This window comes from Mobula hypostoma, chromosome 1 (assembly GCF_963921235.1).
Source record: "Mobula hypostoma chromosome 1, sMobHyp1.1, whole genome shotgun sequence".
Taxonomy (NCBI): Eukaryota; Metazoa; Chordata; class Chondrichthyes; order Myliobatiformes; family Myliobatidae; genus Mobula; species Mobula hypostoma.
The window spans coordinates 98,911,996-98,926,182 of record NC_086097.1 but is presented as its reverse complement, the minus strand read 5'-3'; the positions used below and the strand labels follow the sequence as shown (position 1 = coordinate 98,926,182).

The 14,187-nt window shown below is 45.8% G+C and overlaps 1 protein-coding gene across 5 annotated transcripts in view; it reads right to left on the bottom strand.

The window, feature by feature from the left end:
• Positions 1–753: 753 nt before the first annotated feature.
• LOC134349322 (protein-L-isoaspartate(D-aspartate) O-methyltransferase-like) overlaps positions 754–14,187 on the bottom strand; it is a 50,475-nt gene continuing 37,041 nt past the window's right edge. For 2 of the 5 annotated variants that reach the window (XM_063053449.1, XM_063053458.1), the window contains exons 5-9: positions 7,852–7,956; positions 6,275–6,395; positions 6,041–6,126; positions 1,364–1,533; positions 757–1,010 (exon numbers count right to left, since the gene is read on the bottom strand). In XM_063053449.1, the coding sequence (XP_062909519.1) occupies positions 998–1,010; positions 1,364–1,533; positions 6,041–6,126; positions 6,275–6,395; positions 7,852–7,956 (495 nt within the window). In that variant the 3' untranslated portion in view covers positions 757–997. Of the gene's footprint in view, positions 1,011–1,309; positions 1,534–6,040; positions 6,127–6,274; positions 6,396–7,851; positions 7,957–14,187 lie in introns of all 5 variants that reach the window. The other 3 variants (XM_063053481.1, XM_063053471.1, XR_010018647.1) reach the window with 3 other exon arrangements.

Here is a 14,187-nt window from a genome sequence, read left to right as displayed (position 1 = left end):
GATCCAATATTCACTCTTTGCTCTCTTTATATACCTGAAACTTTTGGTATAATCTTTTATATTATTAGCTAGCTTAGCTTCATATTTCATCTTTTCTCCCTTTATTGCCCTAGTTGCCTTCTGTTATTTTATTTAAAATCTCCCCAATCCTCTAGCTTCCCACTATTTTTTACTATAGTATGCCCTCTTTTTTGATCTTATGCTTTGACTTCCCCTTGTCAGCCACAGTTGCATCATCCTCTCTTTAGAAGACTTCATCTTTGGGATGTATCTGTCCTGCACCTTCCAAATTGCTTGCAGAAACTCCAGCCATTGCTGCCCGACCAACATCTCTGCTAGGGTCCCCTTCCAATCAAATTTGGCCAGCTCCTCCCTTATGGCTTCGTAGTTACATTTACTCAACTGTGATACCAATATATCCAATCTTAAGCTACTTCCTCTTAAATTGCAAGGTGAATTCTATCATATTTAGGTCAATGTATCCTAAGGGTTCCTTTACCTTAATATCCTTTTTTATGTTTGATTTACTATACGTGGAAAGCTATCTCATCATTTGAAACATCAGGATTCCACAGCAGATTCTCACACCCTATTCTGTCAATGAGCCAGCCTTGTAACGACCTCCTTGGAAACTTCTGGATAAAATAAATGGCTACCTTTTACAGTAGCTGATGTTCCTCCATGCACTGAAACCACATAATGAGTTAACCCTTTCAACATGGGTACAAAGGGGGCATTTACTGCTCTGACCAAAGGACGACACACTCGGTTTCAGAGTTGTCTAGGGTGCTTTATTCCCGATTCCACACTGCACACCAATACATTCAGATTATCCCATTAAATCTGCTTCGCTATGTGGAAAACGTGTATCCTTCACCAGCCCAGATGTTGCCCATGTTCCAACGTTTCCACGGAGAGTCAGAAGTCTGTCGTGAGGCACTGGCTGAGTTTAACACACGAGTTGTCCTTGTCTTGCTAAAAATCAGGTGTAGGGATGTCACAGTTCACGTCTGTTCAAAGGCAGAAAACAATTAGTGATGGGCAGGGAAGGGGATGCACCTTTACAAAGGTTTCACACGCACCTCCTGCCAACAAAGCATTCTCTCTATCTTCCCAACATGATGTGCATTGCACACACACGTACGCCACCATGGGCGACCAGTATTCAACACCCCATTCCAACCATACCTCTCCACACGGCCACAGCATGCCCATGTAAACAATCACCAACATGCATTTCAGATCCCATGACACCCCCACTCATACACACACCCTTCCCTCAGCAGACAGACACACTCACACCACTAACCTTACCCGATGCTGTGTACCTTCATTGGAGCACCTCTCCCGAGAGTTCACCTACCCACTCCACTGGCTCTCACGGTCAGTCAGTGGCACGTAAATCACTTCCATCAGAGGTGTGTGGGTGATGTTGCCATCCATTGCCTTGTCGTACTGCTCCAGTAATTGGCGGCTGTCTCTCCCACCGACAGGAATGACCAGCCGACCACCAGGCTTCAGCTGTTGTAACAACTGTGGGGGAGAGAAGGGGAAGAGCTGTGTGGGTGAAGAGCTGTGCCCCCCACCCCTACTGTCTTCACTTGGCACCATGGAAAATTAGGATGCCAATCTTATCTATGCCATTTGATGAAAAGAGACCTAGCTTAACCCCACTTCTAACACTGTATCTGCATCCTTGCAGGTCCCAGCTCTTCAACTCCACATCTAAACAGGCTGAGGTTTTCTGCATCAACATCCTTTCAGAGCTCCAGACCCCTGCACCCTCCAGGGAAAACACCTTCCTCGTCTCCCCTTTGATCTTTCTACCAGCTCGTTCAATTCTCTGCCTCCTGCTTTCTGATCCTCTATCTATTTTATATACCCAGGTCAAGCCTCCCCTCAGCATCTCCTGTTCCAGAGAAAACAATCCCTGCCTAAAACCAGAGGGCAGGGGTTTAAGGTACGGGGCAGAGGGTTAGAAGGGTATCTGAGGAAGAAGATTTTTCACCCAAGATGTGATTAGAATTTGCAACATACTGCATGAGCTGAAAGCGGAGACCCTCACAATATTGAAGTATCCAAACAAAATTAAATTGACAAGACAGAGAAAGCTACAGGTCAAGTGCTGGCAGAAAGGATTTGTGCAGCTGGGTAACTGATAGTGAGCCAAAGAGCATGTTGAGTGCGACACGACTCCAGGACAACATGGTTGTAAACCTGCACCCTCTCCAGTGTAGTCACACTTTCCCTGTAAGGTCAGTACCAGAACTATATGGATTTCTCATGCGGTGACCCACCTAGCACTGCATACAGTCCAAGAATAACTTCCTGCTCTTACATCTTACCCATTGGCTGATCTAAAATATCTTCGAGGATGTACCCCCTTGACCACTATGTGGACCTGCTCTGCTGCCTTTCAGGACCTGGATGTACACAGAACCCTTGCTGTATAGACCCTCCTTGAATGGGTCACCTCGTATTTCTCTGGGTGAAATTCCATTGGCCAGCTTTCTGCCAGATGACCAACCTATCATACAAACTCCTACCATATAAAACTCTATTACCAATTTTTTATTATGCCCCTACGTTTAGATCTACATATTATACATTATAGACTTCTGATAGAGCTCAAACTAAATTTATTATCAAAGTACATATATGTCACCATATACCACCATGAGATTCATTTTCTTGAGGGCATACTCCATAAATCCCTAATAGAATAATAATCATAATACATTCAACGAAAGACCTCACCAGCTCGGGCGTTCAATCAGTGTGCAAAAGACAACAAACTGTGCAAATACAGAAAGAAAGCAACACTAATAACAATAAATAAATAAACAATAAACATTGAGAACATGAGATCAAGAGTCCTTGAAAGTGAGTCCACTGGTTGTGAGAACAGTTCAGTGATGGAGCAAGTGAAGTTATCCCCTCTGGTTCAACAGCTTGATAGTTGAGGGGTAATAACTGTTCCTGAACATGGTGGTGTGAGTCCTGAGGCTCCTGTACCTTACATGTGGAATTCTGCAGATGCTGGAAATTTACGCAACACACATCAAAGTTGCTGGTGAACGCAGGCCAGGCAGCATCAGGACGAAGGGTCTCGGCCCGACACGTCGACTACCTCTTCCTAGAGATGCTGCCTGGCCTGCTGCGTTCACCAGCAACTTTGATGTGTGTTGCTCCTGTACCTCATTCCTGATAGCAACAGCAAGAGGAGAGCATGACCTGGATGTTGGGGTCCCTGATGATGAATGCTGCTTTCCTACCACAGCACCCTGTGCATTATGTGCTCAATGGTGGGAAGGCTATTGATCTAATATTTTTACTCTGTTAATTGTTCAACAATATTATCTAGACCACAGAGTATTTTCAGCCATTACTCTTTTTACTTCTGTCCACAGTGACTGCATTAAAGGCACCACTCTCAGTGACCATCCTAGTCGCTTCCTCCAAGAATTCGATCAATTGGACATGACCTTCCCTAACAAGTCTGTGATGTCCAATGCTGATCAATCTGTGCTTTTATGAATGAAAGTTTACAGAATCAGAATCAGGTTTATTATAACCGGCATGTGTCATGAAATTTGTTAACTTAGCAGCAGCAGTTCAATGCAACACATAATACAGAAGAAAAATAAATAAATTACAAAATATGTATTTTGAATAGATTAGAAATCATGCAAAAAGCAGAAATAATATATATTAAAAAAGCGAGGTAGTGCTCGGGTTCAATGGCAGAGAGGAAGAAGCTGTTCCTGAATCACTGAGTGTGTGCCTTCAGGCTTCTGTACCTCCTACCTGATGGTAACAGTGGGAAAAGGGCACGCCCTGGGTGCTAGAGGTCCTTAATAATGGACGCTGCCTTTCTGAGACACTGCTCCCTGAAGATTTTCTGGGTACTTTGTAGACTAGTACCCAAGATGGAGCTGACTAGATTTACAACCTTCTGCAGCTTCTTTCGGTCCTGTGCAGTAGCCCCTCCATACCAGACAGTGATGCAGCCTGTCAGAATGCTCTCCACAGTACAACTATAGAAGCTTTTGAGTGTATTTGTTGACATGCCAAATCACTTCAAACCGTAGAAGCTTAGAACAGCAGAGTGAAAACACACAGCTGCTTGAGCCACTGCCTCACAGTGCCAAAGACCCAGGTTTAATGCTGACCTCGGTCACTGTCTGTGTGGACAGTTTGCACACTCTCAAGTGACCCACATAAAAATTGCTGGTGAACGCAACAGGCCAGGCAGCATCTACAGGAAAAGGTAATGTCGACTGTACCTCCTCCTATAGATGCTGCCTGGCCTGCTGCGTTCCACCAGCAATCTTTATTGCTTGAAATTCCAACATCTGCAGATTTCCTCGTGTTTGCAGCCCCAAGTGACCCTGCAGGTTTAATCCTGACCTCGGTCACTGTCTACGTGGACAGTTTGCACACTCCCCTCAAGTGACCAATCCCTCGTCCTAAAGACAGCAGGTTGTCAGGCTTGCCCCCAGTCTGTAGAAAAGTGGCAGAATCTGGAGGGAGTTGACAGGAATATGGAGAATAAAAAAATGGGGATTAAGTGACTCAGTGGGTCTTGGGGCCCATTTCTGTGAAGTATGTCTCTTCAAGAATGGCTTCCACTAGTTAAACTAACTGGCCGGTAAGTATTTGGTTCATCCATTCCTCCTCCACTGAACAATGAGACAACACCAACAACCCTCTGATCTCTGGTACCAGAGAGGACAGAAACACCATCAGGGTCTCTGCAATTTCCTCCCTGATTTCTTTTAACTCTTTGGGATATAATTTACCTGGCAGTGATGAGAACAGTTCTAAGATCATTAAAGACTTCTGTTGTGAGGTAGATCCGAACCACTGAAGAAGCAGTTCGTGAATTGCTAATGCATTTATGATCATCAGCACTGACAGGCACAATAAAACTGCATTTCCACCACCCAGGACCAGGGCAGTTCCACTTGAATACTCTCACACCAAGTAGCACATTACTCTGAAATGTACTGCAGTTCTTTGGTTGTTGAACATGGAAGAGCTCGTTAACAAGGATCGATCTTCAGCACCAGCATGGCAGCTGCCTCAGTGGGAACTGGAGCAAGTGGTAAACTCACCTGACGCAGGTATCTGTCTGCACAGCCCAGGTGCTGACCACAAGCCTGGCACCCCAACACACTCCCTCGTTAATGAGGATATCCATTTCACCGGGTGCATATCACGGAACCCACGGCAATGCTGATGACTTAATTACCAACCAAGAACCCCAGTCTCAGAGGTTTCTCTACCTCTGCCAAACCCAAAATCTGTCCCCACTCTGTGACTCTTTGTCCTGGCCCAGGACCCCATTCTAAATGCCTTCACTATTCCCACCTTCCTGAATACCATCCCAAACAACAGGAATTCTGCAGATGCTGGAAATTCAAGCAACACACATAAAAGTTGTGTGTGTTGCTTGAATACTATCCCATCTCCCCCGCCGACACCTGGTCTGAGTGGTGCCAGGTCACAGAATGAGGTGCTTGTGCAGTGCACTTCATCACATTAGGAAGTCAGCAACTGCCAGCCAGGAAGGTACCTTTCTCACAGAAGCGGGTGAATATCTTGAATTATCTACCTCAGTACTGTGGAGGTTGAATCACGGGGGCAGGTAAGTTTAAAGAAGAGATAGGTAAACTTTTGAAGATCAGGGATTTGACATAGACAAGGAATTAAGGTCAGGACAGATCAGCCATAATCGGTAAAACAGGCTTGAAGGGGACAAGTCCCAGTCCTATTGTTATTTGGAAGATTCAGCAATGGCCACTTAACCAGATCCAACCCATTGAAAGGAGTGACCTGTAGCTCATTTCCTGCAAGAATAATGCTGGCCAGAGAACGTGAACCAAGCTTGTCTGCTGACAACTCCCAACTTCCCACACTGCAGCCCGGCACAAAGCCCTGGCTCCCTCTGTGTTTGCAGCTCCCCCTTGGTTCTCATGCCCTGTACAGGTTGGCCTGCAGCCCAGTGCAGAGGGTTAGGGTGGACAAGCTGTCTTACCTCCTCAGGAACGATGGCCGCAGCCGCGCCCACGTGAATGGCGTCGTAGGGTGCGTCCTCCTCGTATCCGAGGCGGCCGTCTCCCACTGGAAGGGAAAGTGGAGGCCTCAGTAAGGGCAGAGGACGAGGCACCAGTTCTCATTCCTGTCAGCCCTGCTCCGCTCCCTGCCGCAACCAGCAGCCTTGCCAAGCACCCGCCCTCCCTTTAGCTCCTCCTGCCTCTCCCCTCAGTACCGATCAGCTTCAGCCTGTCTGCGGCCAGCAGGGACGGGTCATCCGCCCGAATGTTGCTGATGGACTGTTCCACCAGTTGGCGGATGTGATCGACTCCCACCACCAGCCCAGAGGGGCCCACCTGTCAACAGAGAGAGGAATGCCTTCATCAGCAGAGTTCCATGTCATCGTGCCCCAACCAACCAAAACCCCAAGGGTCACCTCCACAACCCTGTCCCCCATCCCACCACACTCTGAACCACGCGTCCCCACACCACCCCAGTACACAGAGCACCCTGTCCTGTCAAAAGGACCACTCCCTTGACCCCTCCTGCCTTACACTCGCCCACCCACCCCGACAGGCCCTCTCCAGCCACTCACACCACTCCGCCCTGTCACCCACCATGGTCCGTCTCCATTGATACAGAGACAAGGCACTCCCCACACCACACCGACATCCCACCCCCCTGTTACACCTTCACACGCCCATTCTGAGAAGCTGTCTCCATGGTACACACCCACCCCATTAGTCCTTAAATCTCTCCCCCATGGCGATCCCAGAGACAGACTCCATTCCACACACCATCCCCACAACCAGAAGACACTGACAGAACCAAACCCAAGTAGAGTTAACCTTGATCCCCTCCTCCCCTGAAAGACCCCGCTGGTCACAGAGTGAGGCCAGTTTCTTTCCCTCTCCCTGGAGCTGCAACCAGGCTATACAACCAGTGAACTAGGCACTGAAGCGTGTGTGAAGATGTGACCATCGTGTGCCTCCGGTATGCCAGTCCATCCAGGGTTCACTCCAGTAACAAATGAAAATTTCCCAAAGTGAATGACAAAATGGTAAAAGTCAAAAACAGTGAGTATGCTGAAAATCTAAAATAATAAACATAGAGCTGGGAAGGAGAGAAAGGAAGCTTGTTCAGCTGCAGGACGTGTGATGTTTCTGATGAGGTAAAACTGGGATCGGCTGTGAAGGGGGTTATCTGTTTAGTAAGTGATTGGACTGTGAGGACATGGACAAGCTGTGAATCACAGAGCAGGAAGACAGGCACAACAGACCAGGCTGGGCACATCCTCAACTCCCAGAGGGGGGAAAAATGGAACAGAAAGGGGATTCAATATTGAATTTCAGCCTATGTGATTTCTCTTCAGCTTTATGAGTTGTCCATCTGTGATATTGGCTCAACTTGTTTTTTTTTTGGGGAATAGAGGCCATGCCCAACCTGAGCTGCTGGGCATGTCTTCCTACTCTGCATTTCACAATCCCTACATTCTCCATCTATGTTCTTTTGTTCATGTTTTCACTCTCCACCGCTCCCAATCTCTCACTGACCAGATGATCTTATTTACATCTTATCCCCAGGGTCACCCTAGTTGTAGTTTATAAGAGACTCCAGTGCTCCCTGCCCCTCCCTGTAGATGAAAAAGCCTCTCTTCTTTCCTCCCCAGTTCTACTGAAGAGCCTTTGACTTGAAATATTATCTTTTACTTCTCCTGCATTGTCCGGCTTTGTTGCTAGTGTTTACAGGAGCAGGGCCAGAGGACCCAGACAAGCGATGACTGTGATTTTGTGGTCAAAGGCCTTTACTCACCATCCGAGCCATGCATGCTGCCAGGTAGCCACTCCCTGATCCCACGTCCAGAGCTCGGGCCCCTTCATACAAATGATCCTTCAGGCATTCCAGGGCATGGGCATGCTGGGAACAGGGAGAGACATGGAAGGGTCATGCAGAGAGACAGAAATTGCTGGGGCTCTCCTTGTTTCAGAACAAGGGTCAGAGAGTACACAGTGACCTCTGGCATTGGCGGCCACGGGCAGCTGTTCAGGGTGGTGGGGCTCTAGGGCAGGTGGACCTAGCAGAAGCCCACAGTGCCTGAGCAGCTGTGACCTGCAGGGCCATAGGTCCAGTGCCAGAAGGTGGGCTTAGCTTCTCATTGACCAGCACAGGTACCATGGGCCAAACAGCCTCATCCATTGTAGATTTTCTACCATACTGCAATCTAGCAACAAATAAATCCCAACAATTTAGATCGGGCTGCGTAAGACTAGTGGGATCTATCAGCATCCCGGAGAGTGGATAAGAAAGGAAGTAATTCTTTAGAGTGAAGGATCAATCACCTCGCTGGCCTCAGTAAATTAGTGTTGCACGCTTCAGATATTCCCCCTCCTGCGGCAGCCTGGGTCAGTCCTGGGGGGGGGTCAGCAGTGCAGGAAGGTCAGAGTGACACTGACACTCATCAGCAGCCCCACCCTCCTCCCCACTCCGTGCTGCAGTATTGCAGCAACCGGGTCCCCAGTCGTGCAATCTCTCAGCACCTCACAGGCGGAGGAAAATTCAGCAAATGGACGGATTTCAGGAGAAGGGTCGTATTAAATCTAAGGAAAATCGAAGAAAAAAAATGCCTGAAACGGTAAGAATTCAGCAAAAGTTGACCAGAAAGTTGATAAAAGGAGGGAAAAAATTTGAGAGCAACTTAAAGAAAAACATAAAAGCAGACAGTAACAGCTTCTGCTGGTGCGTGGAACTACTACTACGTCAACTCAGGCCTAGGGGGCCGGCGTTGGGCACGATGACAGACTCTCCACTTCTCCCTCTCCCTCATTAGTGTGTTCAGTTCACCTACATTAGCCGCGCCGCTGTCTTCTAGGAGCATGTTGGTGACAAGGTGCATGGAAAGGAACAGGCAAATGAGGGAAATTATGGGATCCCTTTCAGACACAGATGGGAAGATTTGGAATGGGAAAGAGGTGTGACAGAGCAATGAAGCAAAGTTTTTTCTGGAAGGTACATAAAAAAACATCTTTTAAACAACCATGGAGTTGGTGCAGAATTTGAAGAAAACAAATTAATATTAGTTAAGAGATATAATTATAGACTGAAAGCAGTAAATCCCAAGGACCTGATGATATACTTTTCATAGTTCTGAAAGATAGCAGTAACTGTCATCTCTTAAATTCGCCTGTGGCAACGAATTCCACAGATTCACCACCCTCTGGCTAAAGAAATTGCTCCTTATCTCCATTATAAATGACCGTTCTTCTATTCTGAGGTTCTGTTCTCTGGTCCTAGACTCCCTTGCTATAGAAAACATCCTCTCCACATCCACTCTATCTCGGTCTTTCAAAATTCAATAGGTTTCAATGAGATCCCCCCCTTCATTCTTCTAAATTCCAGTGAGTACAGGCCCAAAGCCATAAAACACTCCTCATAAAATAAGCCTTTCAATCCCAGAATCATTCATGTGAACTTTCTTTGAACACTCTCCAACGTCAACACATCGTTTCTTAGAGATGAGGGACCAAAAACTGCTCACAATACTCCAAGTGAGGCCTCACCAGTGCATAAACATATGCTTCCCAACACTACATTCCACCTGCCACTTCTTTGCCCATTCTCCTAATCCGTCTAAGTCCTTCTACAGCCTCCCTGCTTCCTCAACACTACCTGCCCCTCCACCTATCTTTGTATCATCCGCAAACTTGGCCACAGAGTCATTAACTCCCTCATTCAAGTCACTGACATATAATGTAAAAAGAATCGGTCCCAAAGCCAACTCTTGCAGAACACCACTACTCACCGGCAGGCAACCAGAAAAGGCTCCCTTTATTCCCACTCTTTGCCATCTGCCAATCAGCTAATGCTCTGTCCACTCTAGAATCTTTCCTATAATACCATGGGCTCTTATCTTGCTAAGCAGTCTCCTGTGTGGCACCTTGTCAAAGATCTTTTGAAAATCCAAGTAGACAACATCCACTGATTCTCCTTTGTCTATCCTGTTGTTATTTCCTCAAAGAATCCCAGCAGATTTGTCAGACAAGGTTTTCTCCTAAGGAAACCATGCTGACTTTGGCCCATTTTTACCATATGCCTTGAAACCTTGTCCTTAACAATCGACTCCAACATCTTCCCAACCACTGAGGTTAGGCTGACTGGCCTAGAATTTCTTTACTTTTGCAGCCCTCGCTTCTTGAAGAGTGGAGTGACATTTACAATTTTCTAGTCCTCCAGAACCATGCTAGAACCTAGTGTTTCTTGAATAATCATTACTAATGCTTCCACAATTTCTCAGCCACCTCTTTCGGAGCCCTCAGGTGTAGTCCATCTGGTCCAGGTAACTTATCCACCTTCAGACAGACCTTTCAGCTTGCCAAGCACCTTCTTCCTAGTGATAGCAACTGCACTCACTTCTACCCCCTGACATTCTTGGAATTAATGGCAGACTGCTAGTGAATTACTCAGTGAAGATACTTATTCATTTCATCTGCCGTTTCCTTGTTTCCCATTACTACCTCTCCAGCATCATTTTCCAGCAGTCCAGTATCTACTCTCACCTTTCTTTTACTCTTTATATATCTGAAATCCTCTTTGATATTACTGGCTAGCTTACTTTCGTATTTCATCTTGTGTTCCTTATGGCTTTTTTAGCTGCCTTCTATTGGTTTTTCCCAACCCTCTAACTTCCCACTAAACTTTGCTCTTTTATAAGCCCTCTTTTTTGCTTTTATATTGGCAGAGTTGTTGACACAACCTTTGTCAGCAACAGTTGTGTCATAGTGCCCTTGGAATACCTCTTCTTTGGGATGTATCTATCCTGCACCTTCCAAATTGCTCCCAGAAATTCCAGCCATTCCTGCTCTGCCATCATCCTTGCTAGTGTCCTCTTCCAAACAACTTTGGCCAGCTCCTCTCTCATGCCTCTGTAGTTCCCTTTACTCCACTATAATACTGATAAATCTGACTTTCGCTTCTCCCTTTCAAATTGCAGGGTGAATTCTATCATACTATGGTCACTGCCTCCAAAGGGTTCCTTTACCTTAACCTCAAATCCATTTCAGCATACAACACACAATCTAGAATAGCTGATACCCTAGTGGGCTCAACCACAAGCTGCTCTAAAATGCCACCTCATAGGCATTTTACAAATTCTCTCTCTTAGGATCCAAAATCAGCACCAACCCAATTTTCCCAATCTCGAAATCCCCCATGACTATCATAACATTGCCCCTTTGACGTGCATTTTCTATCTTGTGTTGTAATTCGTACCCCACATCCTATCTACTATTCAGAAGCCTGTCTATAATTCAAATCAGGGTCTTTTTACCCTTGCAGTTCCTTAACTCACAATGATTCTACATCTTCTACATCAATTTGATTTCATTTTAACAACAAAACAGATTAGTGTGGAAAGGTGCAAGCTTATGTACTGTGGTGGAAAAATATACTGACTAGTGTGAAGGAGGGATGTTGATGTCTAAAGAAGCCTGGGTGTCCCTGTACCTGAGCACAGTACATTCCATGGATTACATGAGGGTTCTGCTCCTGACAACTGTTAGACCATAAGACATAGGGACACAATTAAGCCATTTGGCCCATCGAGTCTGCTCCGCCATTTCATCATGGCTGATCCAATTTTCCTCTCAGCCCCAATCTCCTGCCTTCTCCCCGTATCCATTGCTGCCCTGACCAATCAAGAATCTATCAACCACTGCCTTAAATATACGTAAAGACTTGGCTTCCACAGCTGCCTGAGGCAAGGAATTCCACCAATTCACCATTCCCTGGCTAAATAAATTCCTCCTCATCTCTGTTCTAAAAGGTCGCCCCTCTATTCTGAGGCTGTATCCTCTAGGCTTAGACTCTCCCACCATAGGAAGCATCCACTCTATCAAGGCCTTTCACCATTTGATAGGTTCCAATGAGGTCACCCCTTTCTTCTGAACTCTAGTGAATACAGGCCCAGAGCCATCAAACACTCTTTATAAGACAAGACACTCAATGCGTGAATAATTTTTGTGAATCTACTTTGAACCCTCTCCAGTTTCAACTCATCTTTTCTAATATAAGGCACCCAAATCTGCACACAATTCTCCAAGTGAGGCCTATCAGTGCTTTTTAAAGTCTCAACATTATATCCTTGCTTTTATATTCTAGTCCTCTTGAAATGAATGCTAACATTGCATTTGCCTTCCTCACTATAGACTCAACCTGCAAATTAACCTTTAGGGAATCCTGCACAAGGACTCCCAAAACCCTTTGTATTTTCTCTCCATTTAGAGAACAGTCAACCCTTTCATTTCTTGTACTAAAGTGCATGACTATATACTTCCTAACATTGTATTTCATTTGCCATTTGTCCATTCTTCTAATCTGTCCTTCTGTAGCCTCTCTACTTCCTCAAAACTGTCCACCACTCCACCTACCTTGCAGACTTTGCAAAAAGCCATCAATTCCATCATCCAAATCATTGACATATAATGTGAAAATAATAGGTCCCAACACAGACCCCTGTGGAACACAACTAATCATGGCTTCAAGTCAGAAAAGGTTCCCTTTATTCCCACTTTGCCTCCTGTCAATCAGCCACATCTTTCCTGTAATACCCTGGACTCGTAGCTTGTTAAACAGCCTCTTGTGTGGCACCTTGTCAAAGACCTGCTGAAAATCCAGGAACACAACAACCAATTCTCCTTTGTCTATCCTGCTTGTTATTTCTTCAAACAATTCCAAGAGATTTGGCAGGCAAGATTTTCCTTTGTGGAAACCATGCTGACTACGGCCTATTTTATCATGTGCCTCCAAGTGCCCTGGGACCTCATCCTTAATAATCGACTCCAACATCTTCTCAACCACTGAGGTCAGACTAACTGGCCTATTGTTTCCTTTCTTCTGACCCTCCCCCTTCTTGGGGTGACATTTGCAATTTTCCATTCCCTCAGAACCATTCCAGAATCTAACGATTCTTGAAAGATCATTACTAATGCCTCCACGATTTCATCAGCCACCTCTTTCAGAACTCTGGGGTGTACACCATCTGGTTCAGGTGAATTATCTGCCTTCAGACCTTTCAGTTTCCCCAAGAACCTTCTCTCTAGTTATGGTCACTTCACATATTTGATGTCCCTGACACCAGGAACTTCCACCGTACTGCTAGTGTATTCCACAGTGAAGACTGATATAAAATAATTATTCAGTTCGTCCACCATTTCCTTGTGTCCCCCATTACTACCTCCCCAGCATCGTTTTCCAGTGTTCCGATATTTTCTTTCACCTGTTTTATACTTTACGTTAGTAATTTGAAACCAGAAACGCTGTTGGCTGAAATCACAAAAGTTACACTTGCAGGTTAACCTGTAACAGATTAGTACAGATCCCTAGTTATCAGAATACAGGTGTCCCCCGCTTTTCGAACGTTCACTTTACAAACCTCACTGTTACGAAAGACCTATATTAGTTCCTTGTTTTCGCTAACAGAAGGTGTTTTCACTGTTACGATAAAAGGCCCCAAGCAGCCGCTCCTCCCCCGGATTCGGAATGGCATTCTCACCGGCATTGCTTAAACACGTGCCTGTGAGCAGCTGTTTGCAAGATGAGTTCTAAGGTATTGGAAAAGCCTAAAAGAGCTCGTAAGGGTGTTACACTTAGTGTAAAACTAGACATAATTAAGCAGTTTGATCGGGGTGCACGAAGGAAGGACAAAGTGAGTTTGGCTTGTGGAAGTTGACGAAGATGATGTTGAAGAGGTTTTGGCATCCCATGACCAAGAACTGATAGGTGAAGAGCTGATGCAATTGGAAAAGGAAAAGATAACAATTGAAACTGAATGCAGTAGCGAATGGACCGAAAGTGAAGTTGTCCCGGAACTGAATGTGAAGCAACTGCCTGAGATTTTCGCTGCAATGATAAAGTACGACTTTAATTTTGAAAGGGTACGTCGATTTAGGGCATATTTGCAGGATGGTTTGAGTGCTTACAAAGAACTGTATGATAGAAAAATGCACGAGGCTCAGCAGTCAAGCATACTGTCGTTTTTCAAGCCTTCCACATCAGCCACAGCAGACGACCAACCTCGACCTTCGACATCGAGGCGGGCAGTCATAGGAGAAGATGAGCTGCCTGCCCTGATGGAAACAGACGACGATGAGATGA